The sequence below is a fragment of the Amblyomma mixtum genome, chromosome 2, assembly GCF_055824585.1.
Source record: "Amblyomma mixtum isolate Tamu chromosome 2, ASM5582458v1, whole genome shotgun sequence".
NCBI classification, from domain to species: Eukaryota; Metazoa; Arthropoda; class Arachnida; order Ixodida; family Ixodidae; genus Amblyomma; species Amblyomma mixtum.
Genome location: NC_143013.1, coordinates 220,348,181 through 220,371,827, shown reverse-complemented (window position 1 = coordinate 220,371,827; position 23,647 = coordinate 220,348,181). Strand labels below are relative to the sequence as shown.

Here is a 23,647-nt window from a genome sequence, read left to right as displayed (position 1 = left end):
GCTATTGGGTGCTTGATTACCTCAGTTCTCTGGATATGGTGGCGAAGTTACGAATAAGAGTTACGAATAAAGAGTTACGAATAAAGGAAAACGTGAAGTGAAAAAGAAAGGTCTGAAAAAGACAAAATAACAATTTACAGTTGAACACATTCGTGGCACATCACATCTAGGCATAAATCACTAATGTACGGCACCGTCTCAAGGTCCTATTTCATTTTCCAAAAAAGGAGCACTTAGGACCCGAAGTCATCGGCGAGTTTTCGGGGCACTTGAAGGCTTTGCCGAAGCGGTGCACCATCCTGAGGACATCCCCGCAGCCGGGCTTCGACCCACACGTGGCGCGGCAGTAGATCAGGAAGAAGACCATTTCTGAGGTGTAAGTCTCGCTCTTACCCGGAAGCGAGTAGAGGAGATTCTTCACTGCTGCATCTTCCCTATAAACAACTTCCTGGCCGAAGGCGGCGGCTAGTGCGATCTCCAGCGCCACGATGTGGTTCAATACCTGCTCGCTGCCGCCAGCACAGATTATCTTGCTCTCGTAATGCGAGTGACTTGCACTGGAGATCCAGCTGCGCGTCGCGCGTTTGGCGTCCAACCGAGTACCCCGCTGCAGGAAGTAAATATCGACAGGAAAAAGAAGTTTTAGTGTTGGCACTCTGTGCGGCCGCTGATAATGAGAGGTAAATGGTGGATGTTCGTAACACAATGCTTAACTAGCGTATCAGTTGGGCCTGAGGCTAGAGGAAGCTTTTGAGGTTACAGAGGAAGACACCTCAGTCGAGCCGTAATGGGAGGAATGAAGAAGGGTGTGAGCGAAGGAAGAGAAAAAAAAATGTCCTAGTGTCAACTTCAGGATTAATTTCTATCACATAAGATTCTTTAATGTGCGCTTGCCTGAGCAGCTCAGATGCATCATTAGGTCTAGACTTCATTCAAAACAAAGCCGCCAGGCTATAGGTGCAAGGTTCGTGCATGAAGTACCTTGAAATCGAAGGCCTTTGCTAGGTGTTTGGCCACCACGAATCCCAGCCCCGCATAGTTGGCAGACAGCGAGGTTGCGTCCAGGAAGAATAGGGGCTCGGCGAAGGCGCCCATCTGGAGGAACATTGCGTTCCACCAGTAGTCGTACTGTGCCAGCCAGCCGTATGACAGGTGTCGGTGCTGAAGCGAGTCATTGAGCGGCCATCCGGGGTTCCGGCTCTTGTAGGTTTCGGCTGACTTGATCCAGCGCTGTATGACCGTCCAGTACGGCGGCCGGAGCAACTCTCTCTGCATGTTCGCTATGCCGAGTTCACCGGACGCGCCTCTCCGTAATGTATCCTTAGGAGGCGCTTGAGATGTGTGGTGCCCCGCGGAACGAGTCTGATGATCATTGCTTGTCTGTACGGCGTTTTTCAGTTCGTGGTCGTCGAGACCCGACCTTTTCCTGCATATGAGAACGCTTCGTCTATTTTGATGCCAAAATAACTAAACACTGAAATATATTCACCGTGCAAATGAACAAATTAGAAAAATACTGAACTGGAAGCTAAACTAAGTCGCTGTCATTTGTCGTTTTCTTTTGAATAATGGGTCAGTTGGCGTAGCGAACAATCCTCTTATTGTTAGTTTTGTGGAGGCATGCCATAGAGAATGAAAGGTCCATACACGAATAAACTGCAATTGCTTTCCAAATAACGATCAGTGCAGGCGATTGTTCGAATGAATTAAATCTGCAAGCACTGATGGCCAGGTGTTAGGATCGTGCCAGGCGCCGTTCTCGATGGCGAGCTATTTCGCTCTGTTTTCCTTGTTGGAGCGGGAAAGTCATCCTGTCTGCACTTTCAGCCAATATTTTATTGCGAAGAGCACTACTTCACTACCAAAGCTGAGAAGCCCGGGGCATGGGTGCAGCCTCAACCTTTGACGGAACACCAGCGGCGCAGGCCTTCGGCAGCGGCTCAGTCAGCGCGCGTCCTCCCGCGTGCTGAGCACAGCTGGTGGCGAGACGACTTTGCATGCGGCTGCAAGTGCTTTCGCGCGTCCTACTCGGTTCAACTACGTTACAAACCTATCATTTTTTTTCAGCGTCTGAGTGAAGCCATCAAGGGAAGTTACCGATATATTTTTCAAAATAGAAGTAAATGATAGTGCCATCCAGCCGGGAGTCATCTCGGGAACTTTAACTAAATGGCACAGAAAAGGCTGACAGGAACTTTGAGGACACTTCTATACGCAGTCAATTTGCGCGGTCAACATCGAACCTCTGGATATATTGGGGTTTCGGAAAAGACCCATTTATGTCCGATATAATTGGATTTAAAAATACCGCCATCACTGGATTCATACTCCAGAAGTTCTAGCCCAAAAGGACGGGTTGTCACCGTTTTAAAATGAACAGGCGTGTGACATAGCAGCAGGGATCGGCCGCCGAAAATCAGTGCTCACCAATGCATTTTACTTGAGAAATAGGCCGTTTATGCTGGTAACTGTATTTAGTTTTTTTTTGTGGGTTTCCTACTTACACCTTCGTTTTCAGTCAGAGTAGTCTCTACAGGGCAACTATAAGGAAGAAAACAATGGCGTCTATTAGATAAAGATGTCTTATTAGCGTTAATGGATATCTATTGGTGAACGCGTGACACATCCTGTCCACACCACTCATGAGCCATACCAGGCTTTCGCCTTAAAATGTGCCACCTTTGTTCATGCGACCAAGGCATCGAACTCCATTGCCATTTTATATGGCCGAGGCGTGCGCCAGTAGTATGTGCCACTGTTAGTAATGTATTCGAGGTTGTAGTGAAGTGCACATGTCCTCGATGCCATATACCTGCCGTTCGTAGTGAAGGAGAACGGGGAAGGGCAAAATTTTTTTCGTTAAATTTACATAGCGAGGCTTACTTGTTCAAAGTGTCGTCGTCATCGATTTGGCCATCGGCAACGTCTGCAAGATCCGCTTTCCAAGCTTCAAACCTGGTGGCTGCTACAATAGCAGCGGCCTCCTTGCGACCGTCCTCGTCCATCCAGGGTAGCGATCTACGAGAGTGCAGGTAGGGATAAACGATAACGGTAGTAGATGTCGTCGGGCTCTCGGCCAGCCAGAACAACTATTTCAGTCACTTAAGGTCACAAAGGCTGAGTGCCTACTGCGTTTGGCGGGCTAAATATACAAGGCCATCCTAATTGTGTTTGAAAAACTGTAGGGTGCAATGCAATCTAATCGTGAAGACTACAAGCGGAAAGCTTAGATGAGTGTTTGAACAGTATTTTACAAAAGCTAACGTATGCGTTACGCCGAGTGCAAGGCAAATTATCGTGGTAGCCTATCATTGTTGCCAGATATTTTTATCTCCCTCCTTCTCACTGATCATCGTGTGAAGTTGCCACCTTCAGGTCAGTGATTGTGGTCGATCTAAAGAAGTGGTGCGGTGGCCCTACTAATGTGGTAGGCCTACAAACTGTGGCGGCCCTACAAGTCTAGAGTCTGCCCTAGCAGAGTTCTGACCATGGAAGCAACCTCACCGGTATTTTAAGGATACGGACATCGGCATTGTCACTCATCGCACTGTAACCACTATCCGGAACTACATCTGATTTAGAATTGGTAGGAAGACTTTTGGGAAAACATTTTTGGCTATAAAAATAAAAGTAAGAACACTAAAGAGAGAATATTTGCTTTCATGCCTGAAATAAAATAAAAAAATATTTCTTAAACAGCTGTAAAAAAACTATGGCATATAAGCCTCGTACCACGTTAACTTAATAGGAAAATTAGAGGACGCTTAAGCATTAGCTTGCTGACTGGAAGAAAATAATATAAGAACATGCTTGTCGTTTCGATCAAACCACGGCTCTATCGACTACTAACGTTGTCCCAGCAACGCCGCTGGCCTTAACGAAAAAGCAGGGTGTTCTGCTCAGTGCTGCGGATGAGGCGCCTGCATTGGAACATTAGAGCTAGGGATTACGGGCATTTGCAGTAGGGCATTTGCGTGCAACAACGGCTGCGACCGTTCTGCTGGGTGCAATGAACTGTAATAAGATATAGTTATAAGCACAACAGAAACAATTCCCTGGAGGTTGGTGGCGACTCTTCAAACATTTTACCGGAAGCGGTCCGTCACAGTGAGTAGGAGGACGTGTTCTCTGTCGTTCATTGTTGACTAGAACTTCACTCGTGACTACGTGCAGCCTTAACAAGAGTCTTCGGCAAAAGCGTTTGCCTTTGAGCTGTAGAGATAAGTATCTGCAGACAACAAATGTTTGAGGAGGGAAAAAAGGACATCTCCGCAGCCCTTCATGATTTCAGCTTCAGCTCTGGTGTGAGTAACCTACTGCGCTAATAACCAAAACCTTTGGCGAGAAGACTTTTCACTGTTAGGGCTCATGCACGCTATAATGATAATAGAAGTTTCAGATACTTTGTAACGAATAACCCGAAAACTTTACTGGACCGTTTTGAGAAATCGCAATTTTAAAAACACACAGAGCGATGGGCATGCACGCAAAACTAACAGTGACACGGAGGTACAGGTGTGTGCGCGTACTCGAGCATTGTGATTGTGGTGTTGCGGATGACTTCGAGAACCTCTTCCACATGAAGCATTCCCACAACCCCTAGCGACGTCCGCGCTCTCTCAAGGAACAGTTGCCGCAGGTATCGGCTTTCGGCCAAAGCGTAGCAGTCGACGGGCCGATTGGCCTGGGCCTGGGCAACACTGCCGTAGGACACAATACCGCCGTCCAGCGAGGTGATGACCGTGAACTGCTGCGCGAACCACCAGCCGAGAGTGTACAGCATGTCTTCGTTGCTGCGCGGAGAACCATTGGAGCGACGTCATGCAGTGTCTTCCGAACTTCGCTTTCAAAAATATCACCCGTGAGACATCATTTTTTCACACATCTGCTCTAAGCTGAGAGATTTTTATTATTGTAAGCGAAAAGAAGAGACACTTCGTATCACCTCCTTGACATAGCTTAAATACAGTTACGAAAATTTTACTCGCTTACCTTCTGTGTTCTGCGAGGTATCACCGATAGCTGCTTCTACAAATAATTAGCACAGTAATGATGCAACGCCTGGCTGCCCCTTAACACTGACCTCTCTGACACCGCCACATGTCTACGTCTGAAGAAGAATTCCCGCTGCAACCAAAAGAATTAGGCTGGGGCTTAGCTTTGGTTAAGCCTGGTAGGTTGCGAGAGCAGGTGTTTTATACTGCATATGCAGCGCTTCTAGTGGGAACAGCGCGGCGCGCCGTGACAAACGGCCGCCGTTACCCGACGAGCCTAATTGGTAGCCCGTGTGTCGCTCCTGGTGTGACGTCACGCTATAACGTCACTAACGCCTCTAGCGGGAGGAGCGCCGTGGCAAGCGGCCGCCGTTACCCGACGAGCCGAGTTAGTAGCCCATCTTTCGCCCCTGGTATGACGTCACGCTGTGACGTCACTAGGCATGGTATGACGTCAGGGGTCATTCTAAAGGTGAAACGTGGCAAGTGGCCGCCGCTACGCGAAAGGCTACTCTTGGGAGTAGTATTGCTTTCGCAGTAATAAATTACTGTCTGGATTGGTCAGGCGAAGTGTGCAATGCATCACGGTCTGGGATCTTTTGGGCACCGTTTCAAATCCCGCTGCTCATGTTGGCCTTCGGCGTAGAACGGAGACCAGGGACCGTATTCTATAAGCTGCCTATTTTCAAGTGTCTATTTCGCATCCTATTCTTCCTCTGTTATTGGTAGCTCAGATCCACCCGCAGCTTTCAAGGGTCTGTTAGAAGCGACCCGGGCATGGGGTGGTTTCCGACCGGACGTCAACATCTCCCACTGACCACGATATGCAAACAATGGTGAGGTGCATCGCAGCGTTCTGTCAACAGTAGCCAACCGGACCTGACCACTGCTCCAAAATGCAGCCAAAGGTGAGATCCGGTCAACAACCGTCCGATGCCCCCGTCGAATCCACAAACGCTTGAAAGAAGCGGGTATACCTAGCTGCACGACCAGGGACACAGGCCCAAATGGAAGTACAATGGACAATTGGAATTGAGCTGCTGATAGAGTAAGGCCCCAGGGCAGACTGGCCGTTCTCCCGAGCTTGCACCTCTGTGCCATGTTTACTGGCGTCCATTTTTGTACTCCATGTCTTCACATAGAATGAAGAATCATAACGACGCGAAAGAAGGAAAGCTAGGCTAATACAGCTATCTGTTAAAAGAATTCTCACAGCTCGTTACATGAGGGGTTCTGGGTCGCAGCTTGACGAATCCTCGGTCATGTCGACGCCCGTTGCAACCGGACAGAAATGCCGTAGAATGAAGGGGTCGGATGATGGCGAAAGAAGACGATTAAGTTTATTACATTTCGTACAACGTAATGAAAAAAACTGGAGAGTCTCACGGCCGCACTCGGTTCAAAGTTTTACAGTACCCTCATTTCCTAAAGTTTCTAGATGGAGGACGCCTAGCAGAATTGACAGCGCTATGTAACGTTTACTTTTACGCTCAATCGCACACCTCCGCACTTGTGGACACGTCCCTCTTCACAGGTTGACCTGAGGGAGAAGAGGATCCCGTCAAAGTTGCGTAGGCTGCGCTGCCCACCTGTGTGCCTCAACAACCGAGGTGCCAGAAGGCAAGCCGGAAGGGAACCACCGAAAACGAGAACTTTGTCTCCAGGCATGGTCGCGGCTTTTGGGGATAACCTCCGCCTGCTCGCCACGGCGGTGATCGGCCCGTGACGTAACACCATAAACTGGGCCCTTTTGTTCTGGTACTTCAGTCCGTCGCTCTTGGTAAAAGAAAGACGGCCGCATTTCGACGCGGCAAAACGCAGTGATTGGAGCCAGATGACACCCAGATCTTCTGCGGGTCGTCCATTACGGCAGGCTGGTTGCTTCCAGAGGAGGCTCGCTGACGCCGTTCTCAACCGCTCACATAGATTGACCATAGGGTCAAAGAACTGGCAGTGGTAAATGTACCACACTCCCTTGCCCCCTGAAGTCCCGTCTAATGTTTTCAGGTTTGAGACACAGGAACCACATGATCACATTCTAGAGGCTGTGCAGTACCCGTTTCATACACCAACTAACAATCAGCAGAGCTCTTTGAATGTATCCGTTGAGGAACTCCTTCACGAAACTTGCTCATTCACCGTGGCCACTTAGAGGGAAGGGGTCGACTACAGCTTGTGGTGTCACCCATGACCATGGCAGCTAGCTCTTTGTGGCGCCTTGCACCATTCAACTTCCCCACCACACTCGCAGGTAGCGCAACTGTGATAATCACGGCAATTTGGTCCAATAAGACTCAGATACTTTGATGCAATGATTTTATGTGGATATTTCTTATTCGTAACATCAAATAGAAGCCAGTGCTGGGGCACGACAAGACAGCATTTTAGTGCACACTACTGCAGACGTGCCATCCCAGAGCAAGAATATTGTCTTGTGGCAAGAGAGCGAAATGGTTAAAAGAAGAGCGTTAAAGTAAGAACTGTATACGTTCTTTAAGGGGCAAATTTCGGAGATCAATGCAACCCACCGTTTATCTATGGCTATGCTGAGAGAAGTGCAACAGAACAACAACGAAGAAAGGTACCGCAGCGGTGGCCTAGTTTTTTGGACACCTGCCTCGCAGGCTAGAAGTGTGGGGGTTCGATCCCCAGTGCCACCGGCTATCCACCGGTGATATAATGGGTACAAGCTTTCCCATGGCTGGTGCTCGGCTTATTTAGGGCGAAATGCTTTGGAAAATGGGTCTTTGACACCACTTTGAGCAGAAGAAAAAAACCTTGCGTCATGGCGCTGTTTGGCCGCAGATGCCTTTGCGCCATAAAAAATCATCATCATCATCAGCAACGAAGAAGGAAGGAGGGGTAGGTACGCTGATACGTCAAGGAACAACTTGGGAAAATAAACAACTTTCAGACATCTCTGGGCATCATGAACTACTGCAGGCAAAATGAGATGGCCAAGAGACAATTGCATGCATGAAAGTAAAGATCTGGTATTATGTCTCACTGAAGAATAAAAGAGTTGAGAGGCGGTTTCAAGGTGCATAAAGAAATAGAAACGGGTAGTTATTGCTTGACCATTGTGAGCAGCGTAATCTAGGTATTGCGAATAGCGATCCAGAGCGTGAGGGTCTCATCACATCGTATTTCTGGCAAAGGAAGCCGACCAGGGACTACTGCATAATGTCGCAAGGAATGTATGGCACGCTCGCAAAAAAGGAAATAGACGAGGAGGAAAGTACAGTTTGGGGAGTGATTCTAAACTTATTAGTTTGAAGAAAAGGCATCTGATCAAGAGAGAAATGTAAGAAATAGAAAAAGAACCGGAAATTTAAAAGACGAACTTATAGCTCTAACAACAGCAGGTGTTCAGTAAGCAGTAGGGAAGCGCCCTGTGGAAAAGTTGGATTTTAATCATTTAGTACGACTCATTCATTGCGAAAAGGAAACAAGAAGTGGCAAACCGTTGGACAGAAAAGAATTGACGAACTGGTGGAATAAATAGTTTAGGAAGATCACCGAGTAACGACTGCTAGTTTCGGGAGAACACAGAGGCAAAGGACGCGAAGCTTTCTCAAGATGAAATAGGCAAAAATTAGAAATGTTAGCGAAAAAAAAAACCGGGGGTGCAAACCATAGTGTCCAGAGGAAAACAAAGCAGTCCAATGATCGTTGGATGGCAGTGGGCCAAGAAAATTCTTGCACAAGGAATACTTTCTGGGTTACGTGTTCAACATTCTTCGGCAAATATTTTCAATATTGGAGAACTTCAATATACTGATGTGTAAGTATTGAAGAAAATGGTTTATTATTCAGATATGATATGTAGTAAAACCATTCCTCTGTAGTGTTTCCATCGCTCGTAACGAGCAGTTAAGGCTGTCATAGAAAACCAATGGAGAATGCTCTTGACGATAGCAAAAACATTAATAGCAGAAAATGCAAGCCTTCTGAGGAGAGACCTCCGGATATATTGATTGATATAGAGTAACCTTAAAGTATATGAAAAAAATTGCGCTCGTAAACTCTTTCCCGCTCAAAACTGCTTTTGTCCAGATTTGCTTGGTATGGAATAATGGAAGAAAGCAGGAAGTAACTTGAGATGTGTTTGAGATGTGGATAGAAACTGGTGAGGGGACGACGCGGTGACATTTTACTTCAGTTTTAGCTGAGTCATATGGGGGCGACGATAGTGTCATACCATTAAAGGCAGAAGCAGCGCAGGACATCATAACTGACACGAGATTACAACGGAACAACCAGAAGTGCAAAAAGCCGGAGGCCAATATTACTAAGTGTATATGCACAATCAGCGCGTCAGGCGAAATTCTAGACAAGGTAATTAATAAAATTGATTGAAGCAACAAGGAAACGTTATAATCGTTGGAAACAGTCATATCAAATGCCACAATTCCAGACAGCTGATGAACGAGTAAAATAAAGTGGATCTGTAAAAGGAAAGAAGGTAGAAGCAACCTACGATCAGTCAGATCTATTACGTTAAGATCGGTCACATACCAGCTAGGAATGCAGGCAGATTTCTAAAATTAACAGACATGAATAGAATGGAATCAGCTAGTGGGATAACTTCAATACGGGTTCAGAATTAGTAAGCGGTTAGGTGGCAGCGTGTTCATGCCTACCCAATGTTATAGCTAGGGAGGAAAACTGGCCTCTGTATTAAGCCTTCCCGGAGGTAAAGAGAGGGGTCCTCTTAATGTACTACAAATAAAACTATCTGAAATGAGATAATAGTATTGCTATAGAGAATGTACCAAGATAATAATGTTAATATTCCGCGGGAAAGCGAATTTTGCAAATTGGACCTAGGCAGGATTTTCTGCCGATTTAAATTTGGGAAATCGGCCGCAGAGGACCATTATTCTAAGTTTCTCAGAATGCTCGGAACATGCAGATCGAGCCCCGATGTAAAAACAGGAGTTCTGATTCCTCTTTAGTGCTATCTTGATATAAATTATTGAGCGACCGATCCCGCATATACTAGCACTAACTCATTAACGCTATACGGTCATGCCTTTAATGCGGAGCTTATGTCTCTCCTCCAGTTTTTCAGCCTGATACAAGAAGAGCCCATGGAAATTCTCGACGCCAGCCCAAGCTGATTCAGAATTATTTCTGGACGTTTTTGAGGAAGAAGGAAAAGTGATAAGGTTTAATGTTTCATGCCAACACTTATGACAGTCATCAGGGTATTCTTTCCTAGAGACTCACTTTGCTGGAATATTTGATCAGCTTATCGTTTGGATATTCTGACATTCACAAACTACACCAAAATAGGCCTTTGGACTGCAGATAGCGGTCCCCCACATCATACACGCGCGCTCTGAGCGGTTGCAATTCTTGAGACTACAATGTTGAGCTTGCCGGAACTAGTAAAGCTGCTTTTATCTATAAAGAACTTTTAAGCAGGGCTACATTTTCGCCGCGCTTTATCAGCAAATTCGGCCCGTCCGGTTTCCGTCCGCCTAGAGATGGACTTCTAGGACTTGCAAAGTGCACAATGCGCTGCTTAAATGAGGCACAGAATTTTTGTTTCCAATTTTTTTGAAGTCTTGGCCCATGGTATCGTCGATTTCAGCCGGTCAAATTGCATATGGTTTTAAATTATCACCTGCAATAAAGACGTTATGAAGGCAGATATTCACAGAATCCTAAAAAATTATAACGCCAGGCAGCGGCAAGCCGGAGAAGCTTCTAGAGCGTGCCGAAAGGCAGCGGGCATTACGCCGATCTCTGCACAAGAATCGCCTTTAGGGAGCCAGGTGACACCCCGTGTCGGGTATGTGGACCGTCGGGACGAATCAGTTGGCGGCGCGAAAGTATCACCCGGCGCTCGTGACAGAACGACCATTTTAATTCGCCTCTGAAAATTTCATAAGCTGCGTTGCTATGACCTAGCACTATGGCAACCGCATCGGTGTAGCCTTGCACCAGTGCTGCTGCCAATTGCCGACAATGCGAACGCCTTCTAATGTGACTTGCGAGATTATCACGAAAAAGGTCCGATAGCATGATCGCTTAATTAACGAAGCGTGAGGCGAGATCTTTTAACACACAAGAGGAGTGAGAGCGAGAACGCTTCGGAAGCAGAATCACGGGTCAGCACGCGTACATTCCTTCAGCGAGATAGTCTAGCATACCACGGACTATAACGCACCTTTTCTACCTCCTTGTCCACTTTGTAACCTCTATGAATGTTTTGACGTCTTTTAGATGTTTTATCGTTATCAGCTGATGAACGAACACAGAAAATGTTGAGATAAATTACCACTAATTTCTGACCGGCGCAAAATAGTTTGCTATAAAAAACCGGGCCTGACCACAAACCATTAGTTGAGGAGCACCCAAAAAAAAGCTGCTTTATTTGTTTAGATTCTTATTCACACTCCTGTGTTCATGTTTTCTTACAAGTTTTATACCTCCAGCTGCTCTTTTAGGCACCTTCTCTGACTACACTGCCATTCAAAGAATTGCTCTACACATGAAAAGCACAAGGATAGCGAAAGCAAGATGGTTCCTATTTGTATGAAAGAATCACCAGTGCCGTAACAACGCCCGATACGAAGCGCAATACCAATCGGCATTCCTAAAAATCGAGTTCGAACGAAGCGTCCTTAAGTGATCCTTGAAGACTTGCGTGGAATTTGCAACATGTGACAATTTCCCCACTCGCGAAGAAAATAGCTACTCACCTGAAGCGGCGAAAAAGTTCGTTGATGATTTTTGGCAAACTGAAGTCGTCCATCAATATCTTGTCATTGACCTGGAAGCGGTAAGGGCGCAGGTGCTCGTTCAGGTAGCTAATCCACATGTCGGTAGTGATGTTTGGCGTGAAAATGGAGGCGACCTTCAATGGAACTTGAGCCACTGTGGGTCCTTCGTTCTTCTCCCTGTGCGGATACAAGTAATACACATCCAACATGCGATTCGGCTGATGAGAAATAGAAGTGGCGCTACCATAACAGTACGGCCCTTCACTATCTCATTCCAGCTCAGCTGCATTGCGGGCTTGATGCGCCAAACAATCAACAAAAAAACCATCGCAGACGTTTATGCATTATACACTAGTTGAACTTGGCTAAAAAGATCCCGCAGGTTTCTTCAGCTGAGAGAGGGAAAATTTAGGTAGTTTTTTGTCAATAAATTACTGCTCCCTAAAAAAAACGTGAGACTTTCTTTGAAAAGAGGACCTTAATAAGCTAGAAAGTGCCAAAGTCTTAAATTCAAGCGTCGCCACTGCCGGCTGTTCTCGCAAGAAAACTAAAGTGAAATAATCCAGTTCTTTCGTGTGAATTCCGAAGGGCAGGCTATGCCTCCATTCTTGTCCGAACAGTGGTCGCGAAGTTCTTTCAAAGCTTCACGCGTGGTGTCTCAATCGAGTGCCGAGAAATTTCCAAACAAAATTATACCAAAAATAAATGCGCCTTTTCCTATCAGAGAGAGGTCAGTATAGCCAAAAAGCTGTGAAATAGTTTTGAAGGCTGTAGTGGCCTCTAGTCTATTATCCAGTGCAGTAAGTCATATCGGTTGGCCCATCTATACTGCTACACCTGCGACAAGCGGGAAGCTACCTTAAGAGACATCTATGTGCCCATACTTTTTTCATATTTTGTGGCAGTTTGCACTCTTTCACCCGTGTTTATTAATTAGGGTTTCCTCCATACCGGTGCAATGCATACATATAGCTTTCATAGATAATAAGTTTCTTTCTGAACCACTTAAATGAAAATCACGCTACAAATGAAGTCTCATCTCATTAAGTTTTCCGCCGCAAATAACAACTGGCCGCTTTGTTGCATTCACCCATAGTCGATCTGCACTTGCGGCCGCTAGCGGGTGAGCTGCGATTGCTAAGAGACCTCAAAAGAGGTGCGAAGGCCATCAAACTGATGCGGACCACAAAGTTTAGATGACCGTTGCATTATTCGGGATAAAGTGTATTTTTGGTCTTGAGCAGGGAAGCTACTTATGTAAACAGAACGTTTGAGTTCCTTAACTGCAGTGCGGAACGCTGTGAGGAACAGTTGGAGCTCCCTGTTGCATATTCAACGCCACCGACGCCTCTTCTCCTTAGCAATACGACGGGCCCCTATTGCTGCTGCTCTAGTCGTCGGGGGTAGTGGCGAGCTGCTATGATGGCTGGAAACTGATTTAGCCTCCTGAGAAAACATTTCTGAAGCACCTCTTCATAAAGTCAAAGAGCAGAAATTTGTTCTGCCACTTCCGGTGGTATGTAGCTCATTATTACGCGCTCTCTTCCACTCATGCAACGTGAGGAGCAGGAACAATAGCCATGGTTTGGGAGTGAAACAAGAGAGGGCTCATTCGGCTGGCACGGAAACTCAGGAGCCGCAGACATGCCGTACTCGATGCGCTTTAATGACACGTATTGAGCTTCAGTGACGTTTATACGAACTCTTTTTCAGGGGGCTCGATGATCGCGTGAATTTTCTCCTCCAGGGCCAGCAGACTTGGGATGCGAGCGCGGGCAGCCTGACTGGCGTCGAAGATGTCGTAGAACTGCATAGCGTACTGCGTCAGTCGGCCTTGGTCCGCAGAGATCTGCTGCTGCCGGCGCCATTTGTTCATATTCACGCGGTTGATGTACAGGCTGTGCCTGGAACCGCAGTACGCAATCAAGAGTTTCATTTTGAGAAGGATGCTTTGCGTTATAGCGTTTAGCGGCACTATGTTCCCGCCTATGGAAAGACGCACATAAAATTGTGGAGCAGAACCTAAGCTTCTGAACAAAAATGTCTTATGGGCGGTAGAACATTAGCCTGTCCCGTCTCCGGAGTTCTCATTGCAGCTAACCTACATACACCTCGTAAGGATGCCCTTACTCATTGATCGACAGTCAAACAACCTGTCCTGCACCATAATTCCGCTGCAGAAGAGTTGCGGTGAGTAATCGAATTCTTAATCCAGTTTGTCCCCGTGACTCTCCGCCGCGAACTATTTCACCTTGCCTTGGAATACACCCCGCTAAGCTAAAGGACCATTTGTTATCTCTTCTCCGCACTGCATGTCCTGCCTATGGCCCTGTGTATAAATGCTAATTAATTTCACACCCAGCAGGAGTATCATGAAAATCCCGTCCCTGTCAGTTAAGCATGATTTGCAAGCAACGTATGCTCGTGCATTTGTACTGCATGCAGTATCACAATGATTGTAACCACGTGTCTGTATCTTGTACACTGCATTTTTACACCATATTTGACAACGCACAGATGCTGCGTAGGCTTACACGTGTAAAAGAGCTAAAAAAATCTAGCAGTACACTTCTGAACAGCAGCCGTGTTGTCTTGCTCTTTTTTTCGTCCGTCGGCTTTTTGCGCTGTTGTGCGCTGCGATACGGATTGCGAATGCATTCAAATGTCGCTGCCTCGTGGGCTTTTAGGCGCCAAAAAACTGTGTGGCTTTGGGCAGCCCACTTAAGCCCAACGTACGCCCTTGTTAAAGTCATAGAGACTCGCGATACACCCCATGGAGGGCAACGGCTTCTCCCAATAGTCTATAGTCACGCCAGTCTAGTACCATGCGTAGGAAAAGAGGCTCCTGAGTTGCTTACTTTTACAGCCTCTCCCTGTCAAGTTCTACCTTCGCACTACAGTGCAGCTCCAGTTTTGAAGTTTATTTTGTAGCGTACCTACCCATAAAAGTCCCTCTTCCAGATTCTATCTAAAATATTCTCAACTTGGTTTAGTTGGCGTAAGAAAGCTGCAGTTATCTATCAATCTATCGCGTTCTTATTTCTGCCTTGCCAATGATCTTAACATTTCTTAGTTGGCTGCTTACTAGTCTTTCGGTATACGTTTGGCAGGCAGGCCATATGGGTCATAAACATGTATTTCGACCAATATATGACGGAACTGGTTCAGAACTTCATTGACCCTTCCTTGAAAATACTAAATATCTTTACCCACTCCCTATCAATGGTTATATACAACACTGCAATATACAAGGTACTTTCCTCAATATTCAGACGGTATCCTTGCCACAACTATTTGAGAGCACACTGCCGAAGAAAACCAAGCTTTTGCACAAAGGTGCTTCTTGGATGTACTAAAAACTTGTTGAGAAAAACGGGGGATGATGGCAGTGTTGTGCATACTGAGAGAAGTTTGTGTAAAGGAACGTTCTATTCTTGTCAGTCTTACATCACAGTGCGTAATTCATTGCAGCAAATGACCGTCCGACCCGTACACCCCAATGAGAACGCACTCGCAGCGCGGGAAAAGTCAGGACCGCACCTGGTGTCGTTGGGCAGACGCCGCAGGCTTATCTCGAACCAGAATGGGACGCCCCAGTTTATGAGCAAGTCCAACAGCACGTACAGGGCGTGGCGGCCCATGGAGCGGTACTCGGGCCACGAGAGATGACGTTCCCGCATAAAGGCCTTGAGCTCGGACACCGTCTCCCCGCGCGGGTGCATGCACGTATCGTACAAGGCGAAGGCAGCTGCGATGCCACTAATAGCGTCATTTTCGGGGTCACATGTTCAAAGATTATGGCAAAGCCAGAAAGAATTACTAAAAAAAGCCTAAACAGTCGAAAAGAACACTTCCGTCCAGTCACGAAGAATATCAGAAGGTATCTAAGACTGATTCGCAAAACCTTGCTGAGTCTTTATGATGAATGTTTTTATCACGCCTAGTTACCACTCTACGCGTAGCTCTGTGAACGCAGAAGGTAATGCATGGTGTCATGACTACCTCAGCTACTCACGTTTGAAACGGGTCAATGAATGCGCCACAAAGTAAGCAACCACCCAGATCATCTCACTTGTAGTCCGCTGCTTTTCGTTATTTCAAATTAGACATGTGAGCAGCAGTCTCAACTGCGGGCGCTTCATTATTAAATATTAGCGAAGACTATTGATTATTTACCAGCCACGGGATAAACAGCTGTTTTCTGTGAATCGCGATTATCATTTACGAAAATGATAGACATTATATTCTGTCGCACACTGAAATGGAGCTACACGAACTTGTTCAGAAAACAACTTGAAAATTTTAGTTCGTCGACCAGTATATTTTGTATTAAGTTCCAACTAAAGCATGTACACAAATGAGAACAGTCCTACCAATGACGTCGTCCAGTTCTGGCTGCGCAGCAGAGGCTAGGCAGTAAAGTCAGAAGGGCCTTTGTCCTCAGCCGTAGTAAACCGTGCCATTTTCAACTTTCCCTTTAACTCCCTTAAGTCCTCCGCACCCCTAGCCCGAACACCGAACAAAGAACTCCCAACAAACGGACAATCTCTGGCTCCGGACAGGCCACCATTGGAAAATGAACCTGGTAACCTTTAACGCTAGAACCTTCTTCAATGAGGCTACTCTAGCTGTGCTGTTGGACGAACCTGCAGGTATTTAATAGGATGTCATAAGGCTTAGTGGGCTTAGGCGGACTCATTTCCCAAGGAAAGGGGACCAAGGCCCTTATCGTTTACTTTCTTGCCTACTCCATGCCTCATGAGAAGTGTTCGACGCCATTAGCTGGAAGGCTTTTAAGGGGCATTCACCGCTTCATTATTGAGTGGTAACTTACAAAAGAAAACATCGGAATAAATCTGGTTAAAACTCCTATATCTGAAAATAAAAATGCGCACAAAAATAGCAAGCGTTAAAATGTTCGGAATTATAGGAATAAAGCGTGGTGAAAAAAGTAATGCTCACAAAGTCTTTCAGCTATAAACATTTAGGTCAACCATTTTTAGTGGCGCGCAATGGAACAGACCAGTGCCGTGATTGATAAAGACTAACAACACTTCACATGGCTTACAAATTACGTTCTTCTTGAGCTCTATTTTTGTGCCATCATAACATTGCTAACGATTTCGTCATTTGCCCATTTTCAATGGGCTGTGCTCCGTTACCTGCGGATGTGGGAGGAATAGTAACGGTGGCTGGGTCCTCACGTTTGAGGATTCAGTGCACAAGCTTTGACCTAAACGCCTCGGATCATCGCCGGACCAGAAGCTGCCGTAAGTTAGAAGGTACGCGAGGTATAAGGTAGAAGGCACGCGACACCACACATGCTATGGACCCGCGTGAGTTGCTATGGCTCTCAGCGATCCCGGATGGCAGATTTGAAAATTGTACCCTGGTGAAAATTGACTCAAAAACTGAAAGTAGTCACTAATAGGTCTACGAAATGGTACGACGTGCCCTGCGCCGCGTCAAGTGGTTTTATGAAGGAGCTCGCAATCATCAATCACGGAGATTGACAGTTTACGGGCATTGATGGGAAAGAGTTAACCAATGATCGTGGCCGAAGCTACCAAGCGATCAACCACTGCGCTGTTTCGGAACACGGCCACAAGACGCACCCTGAGGCCTCTTCTTGGATTCGAGGTAGACCGCGCCGCGCATCTTCCATCGGCGCATCATGTCCGTGGCCGTGTCGGTAACTAGGTCGCTCTCCCACCTGATGGGGCCGCACACGTGCGCCTGGATGTCGTCGCACGGGTGGACACTGCGGTCCAAGCGACTGAGGATCTCGGCGGCCACATGCTGGCAGCCGGGTGGGCCGCAGGCGGGGTTGCGCTCTAGCATCTGTGGTCCTAAGGACCATCTGCGTACCAGGAGTGCTGCCAGGGTAGCGAACACCACGACCACGACTGCGGAGCACACCGCTACTGCCTGCCACCGGAAGTCGCACCGCAGGATGCCTTTCTTCGGAGAGCCGCTGTCGGCGCCTTCCTCTGCCTGCGTCCCAACCAGGCTAGTCCATTAAGGATCGAGTGCACGAGGAGATGTATAAAGCGTACTTGGGTATGCCTCAGGCTGCGCCGGGCCGCAATGCACAATGGCTGTGGGAGTTGATGCGGAGCATCCGTTTACATCTTGTAGTGTTGAATAACGGGAAGGTTGCGAACCTGATCAAAGGCTGCCAACGCTCATAGGACAATGCAGCGAGTAACCGTTGGTACCGCCGAGGAAACAGTAAGATCAAAGTGCGGCGAAACCATAAGTGTGTACGTCTTGCAGCCGTGTACTACTAGCATACGTTTCATGCGCGAAGTCGCACGGCTGGCAGCCCTGAGAGGATAAGTGCCATTTTTCCACGAGAAATGGCAATGTAGTAGCCAACGGGCAAGTTTCATGTTTGTGCGTTTGCGTCTGCTACTTTATGTCATCGACAGAAGGAAATTCCAGAGTGCGGTAGGTAGAGCTGAGACCTACTCCCAACTGTAGTATTTTGAGCCCAGAAGAATTAACGGAGACTACACACGGCTTTCACATTAATTTAGCTGACGTTTAACGCTGTAGGTTGCCTGCTTCCGCAGCTCACAGCAGTGAACACTCACCAGAGAGTGCAGGCGCTCCATGACCTTCTCGTCTAAGGCTTCAACTCCAGATGAAGCTCTGTGCTGGATCATCCCGGTTCGACCCACAGACGGGCTCCTAGCGGGATCCACGCAGCCGACTGGCAGAGGACCGCTCAAAAGCTTGGCATCAAGGTCGCCGTCAGTGTCCTCACTTTCCCTGAACGACGCCGGGGGAGGGAGTTGGCTACCAAGGGAAGCGGCGCTGCTCACGGCTGGCATCGCCGAAGTACTCTTCTTGGCTTTCGAGGAGTGTTTCCGCGGGCTGGCTCGAGCGCTGCCGCCGCTTATGATGGACTTCATTTGCAGCCTGATCTTAGCTACCGGCAAGAGGTGGCGAAGGCTCCGATGACTCGTCTGGTGGCTCGTATTTGTGTGTTCCCGTCGGGAGAATGGAGGCGAGAGGGAGCAGTCTTGCTGCCAGCCGCAAGGTTCCTGGTTGATACCGCTTCGGCTCCAGCCACGTGAGAATTCGGGCCCTCGGTGAAGTCGTCTCTGCCTCCGTATGCTTGGAAAAGTCAGGCAGTAGATCAGCTGTGATGTTCTGCTCTTCCGCGTTTGCTTCTTCTGAACGGAGCGAAACGAGCACGCGATAGCTTCTCGCATGGGCCTGCTCGTGCGAAGGCGCACGGTCCATTCGTCCCTTCTTCTTTGTCCGCGAGTGCCGTGCACCTTAAATTTAAACGTAAACCAGGGAGAGGCAGAAAACAAGCAGAAATAGGCACGCGGGAGAAGACGGCGAACGTTCAGTCCCCTGCAGACCATCCACTCGGTGCAAAACTAAATAAAAAAAGTTCGAAATATAGAAACAGTAGGCATAAGAATACTTTAATATTCATTCATATAATTCCTCAACGACCTCAGCTCGTTGCTTTGACGCTCACATGAAGAGCACACTATTGTGTTTAGGAGTTTCATCCTGATAGGATAAGGTAGCTGCATCCGCCAGGAAAAAAATGCAACGCAGATTTGTTTTGAGGAAAGCAAATGGCCGAGTAATTGTCTCACATGTCGGTGGATACCCAAACCGCACCGTTAGAAAGGAAGATGGCTCCATTGTCGTCGTTTCACCTCTTTGAGACAAAGACTGCTGGAGTTGCCCTTACAGCATGTTGGCCTTAGTTTGAGTAGCCCACTCTTGCTATCATTTGGCGCCACCACGCTTGGGTTCAGCCACAGGTCTGTTTGTGACGCTGTTCAAAATTTCTTGCTGGAATCTCATCGACTGCCTTGGTAAAGCTTACAGTATTTTCTTTTTTATGCTTTATTATATTTCGAATTAATCTCTATTTTTTCTCTCTCTCTCTCTCCAATCCAAAATCCTCCTTTTTAATTAATTTGTTTATTTATTTATTCATTTTATTATTATTTTTTTTTCACTCCCTGCCCTCCTTGTGGTAGACTCCCGGGTGTTGCTTTCCCGTGTGCTTTTCTTTTGCATTTACTATGTACAGGTGAATAGCAACCTTTACCTCCCGATTCTTGGCCGATCCCCCAGTGTGGGTATGTGCCATTCTGTCAAAGGCCACAGCAACAACAAAAAATAATTTCGACAACCTGGGGACTTTTAACGTGCACTGACATCGCACAGCACACTGGCGCCTTTGCGTTTCGCCTCCATCAAAACGCGGCCGCTGCGGCCCGGTTCGAAACTGAGAACTCCGGGTCAGTAGCCTAGCGCTCTAACCACTCATCCACCGCAATGGCTGCCCCTTGGTGGGGCTGTTGTTAGATATATGGCACTGTATGATATGAGTGAGTGGCAAAAACGTCCAATTGATAGACTAAATCGAGGTTAGTTGGGCGGGCCCTTATTCCAGGAGTCCATCGGCTTTCGCCGCCGCTCTTGCCCGGTTCGCTTGTTAAAGCCGGTCTTCAGAATGTGAGCTGGACAGCGTCACCTCCCAGTCTTGAGTGTTTGGGTTGGATGAGAGCACTGTCAAGTACGTCTCTTCCCGCCCTGCTTCCTAATAGCCGTATCCTCTGCGAAATCGCATGGCCTTAACTAATTTCGTCTACAGTGTTGTGAATGCCTTTGTCTTGCAGTCTTTCTGTCCCCGTGTTAACCGAGGTACCAATTGCTTTTTTACGTGCTTTGAAACTTGTTCTTCTCACTTTCCTCCCATTTCAGATATGATGCGGTGTAAGGGGTCCTGCAAACAAGTTACCTCCCGTATTATCTTGACGGTGTCTTTTTATTTAAGTCAAGGTCGTGGTTTATACCCTACGAATCATTCTCGTTATTTGCTCAATTGTTGCTTGCAATCTCCTAATGACTTCCCTATTGTTGCCTCAATTGCTATTAATTCACAGACCTATGGCACCTATGGTACCTCTTGAATTTGCGTCCCCCCTCCCCCATTCACAAATAGTACAATGGGATCAGAGCCTCCTTTCTCCCCAAATATTAGTAATCACGATTTACTATCCGTGTATGCTTGCACGACATCTGCCGCACATTGTAGTCTCTCTTGCATGCTCCCAAGCACCGTGAAAGAAAGAGCCGTGTGCCGATCTACGCCGCGGCCGCGCTATAGCCCTATAGCCGCGCCTTGGCGAGGAAACAGCCACATGTGACCGTAAATGGGCGCCTTTTACTGTAGCTGGAGGCAGCACATGTTCAGGGGCTATCGGGACTATCCTCTCGACCGATTCTGCAGGAGCTCCAAAGGAGCAGCCGCCCAGGCGCAAGACGTTTGCGATCATAGTGCTTTTTGAAAGACCCGAAACTTTATATGTGTATGTTTTTTTTTATTTAACCTGCTACTTCAAAGCAGGTAGAAGCTTTCATACTGCTTAACGGTCCAACTACGACGGTCATCCCAAAATTAAGGTCTCCAGTTATTTTATAAATTGAAAGAAATGATTATAAATCGGAAGAAATGGTAAAACATTTTCAAATCACGTAAAAGGCAGACCATTTTTTCTACTTTTCCAAATGATCGCCGTTGCGGTCTATACATTTTTGTAGACGCTGGGACAGTTTTTGTATGCCCATGTCTTACCCGCTCGTCGCCATGCCGTTGAGGAAGCGTTTGACCTCATCTTTCACTTCATCATCATCGGTGAAGCGCCTCCCAGCGAGATGTTCTTTTAGCTTTGGAAAGAAGTGGTAGTCAGATCTTGGTGCCAAGTCCGGTCTGTAAGGCGGGTGGCTGATGACGTCCCATCCAAACTGTTGCAGGAGAGCAACGGTTTGGCAGGCAACGTGGGGGCGAGCGTTGTCGTGGAGAAGACTGACGCCCTTGCTCAGCATTCCTCTTCTGCTATTTTTAATCGCACGTCTGAGTTCCGTAAGGGTCTCACAATATCTGTCCGCGTTTGCCGTGCTGCCACGAGCCATGAAGTCTACCAACAATACCCCTTTTCGGTCCCAGAACACAGTTGCCAACAATTTACCGGCAGACTGTGCTCACTTGAATTTTCGCGGCGTGGGCGAAGAGGAGTGCCGCCACTCACGTGATTCTTGTTTGGTCTCAGGTGTGAAGTGGAATGCCCAGGTTTCGTCACCCGTAACAATGCAATCCAAAAAGGCCTCCTTTCCATCTCCATAACGTCGAAGAAATTGGCGGGAGGAGTCAACGCATTGCCATTGATGGTCATCTGTGAGCATTCGCGGAACCCGTCTTGCGCACACCTTCAGATATTTCAACTTTGCTGTCAAAATCCTATGAATAGTGCTTCTAGAAACGCCAGGAACGGAAATGCAGAGTACGTCGAGTGTGATCCTCCGATCTTGCCGCATCATTTCTTCGACCTTTGCGACTTTCTCATCAAAAATTAACTGTCTCCCGCTTCTTTCTTCGTCGTGAATTTCAGTGCGACCAGCGCGAACTCTCTACACCACTTGCGAACGTGTTTAACATCCATGCACGACTCTCCGTACACTTCCGTCAATTGGCGATGAATTTCGATTGGTTGACTGCCTTTTGCGTTCAAAAATCGAATAACTGTGTGAACTTCGCACCTGGCGGTAGCGACAACCGGAAGCTCCATTTCAAATGGCTACCGTGCCAAGACTGACAGTCCCTTTCGCGCTGAGTCATGGCTTGTTTGGAAGACGGGGAGCAAAGAACACAGCAGTGTGGCGAGCAGCCACGCAAATAGATTCCCTGCGGCCCAAGCCCTCTAGAGACCTTACTTTTGGGATTACCCTCGTACTTCCATTTGCTACCACAGAGATGATGCCACACGCCCGCAGTTTCGGCGTCTCGGAGTGAGCCCTGGGGGCCCATGCAATCATTTGTTGCTTCGTCTCACCATTTAAAAGAGCCGCTTCATGACATCGTGCTGCCGATAGCTGTCCCTGATCGGGTGGCCGGTAGCTCAGCTCACAGGTGCACGACGATGTTCAGGACATTCTCATGCGTTCACCTCGACTGCGGCTGAGAGATGTGCTTTGATGCTCTGTATTGAATATTTCGTGTATTTGACTACTGCAAGAAATGCATAGTTATGTTTTAATATGGGCAAGAAGTTCTTTGTTCCTGGCTGAAGTAGCGGCGCGACCTGCCAGGAGCAGGTATCGCTCTTCAGAGCTCTAAAAGACGGAACACGCCTGGAAGCGTGGCGAAAAGCCTGTTTCGCAGTACAAGACCATAATAAGCGACTCAAAACCTGGGATAAATAACTTCATAAAAGGCAGAGTACATGTCCCGGCCGCAAAACTAATTAGGAAATACCGCCCAGAAAGTGGAGTCAAAATAATATGGACACCCGCACACTCAGGCCTCCCACAAAACGAAAAGGTCAACAACATAGCCCGAGAACTGACTATCTGGGCAGAACCAGGCGCGGTCCCAAACCAGGGGGCCAGCTCAGTGACGGACCACTCGCCTTTAGTGCAATCACGACCTGCTATCAAAGGAGCAGAATGGAATATCCCCCTCCGAACTCCACGCTCACGCAAGAGCAAGCAAGCACTCTTAGACAGCTCCAAACGCACACATACCCATGCCCTACAATAGTTGCGAAAATTCATCCAGATATATATACTCTGCAGAATGCAAAAGCTGCAGAGAGTATGCTACCACATCATGAGAGCCTGCAGTTAGTACTCTTTCAGCGGAATAACCACAGAGAAGTGGGAGCCCGCGCTGCGCAGCTGGGACCTGTAGGAGCAATAGTTGCTCACAGAGAGAGCTGACCAGGTCGCTGAGATCCAAGAGATCAAGGCCACCAAGCGACAGTAGCTCAGCTGCACCAGAAGGGCGCCTTCCTGTTCAAAGACTCTATAAATAAAGTTTATTTTCTCTCTCTTTCTCCGTAACTATAAGCGCGATAAACATTTCGACAGTTGCTACGT

At 47.5% G+C, this 23,647-nt stretch overlaps 1 protein-coding gene across 1 annotated transcript; it reads right to left on the bottom strand.

Moving 5' to 3' along the window:
- Positions 1 to 211: 211 nt before the first annotated feature.
- Positions 212 to 18,564, bottom strand: LOC149362635 (uncharacterized). The gene is made up of 9 exons (XM_089568349.1): positions 18,325 to 18,564; positions 17,344 to 17,722; positions 15,269 to 15,476; positions 13,432 to 13,632; positions 11,708 to 11,905; positions 4,530 to 4,793; positions 2,884 to 3,018; positions 982 to 1,426; positions 212 to 607 (listed from the first exon to the last, which is right to left on the bottom strand). The coding sequence occupies exons 1-9, from the start codon at positions 18,562 to 18,564 to the stop codon at positions 212 to 214; spliced, it is 2,466 nt and encodes an 821-aa protein (XP_089424475.1).
- Between the last annotated feature and the right edge of the window lie 5,083 nt (positions 18,565 to 23,647).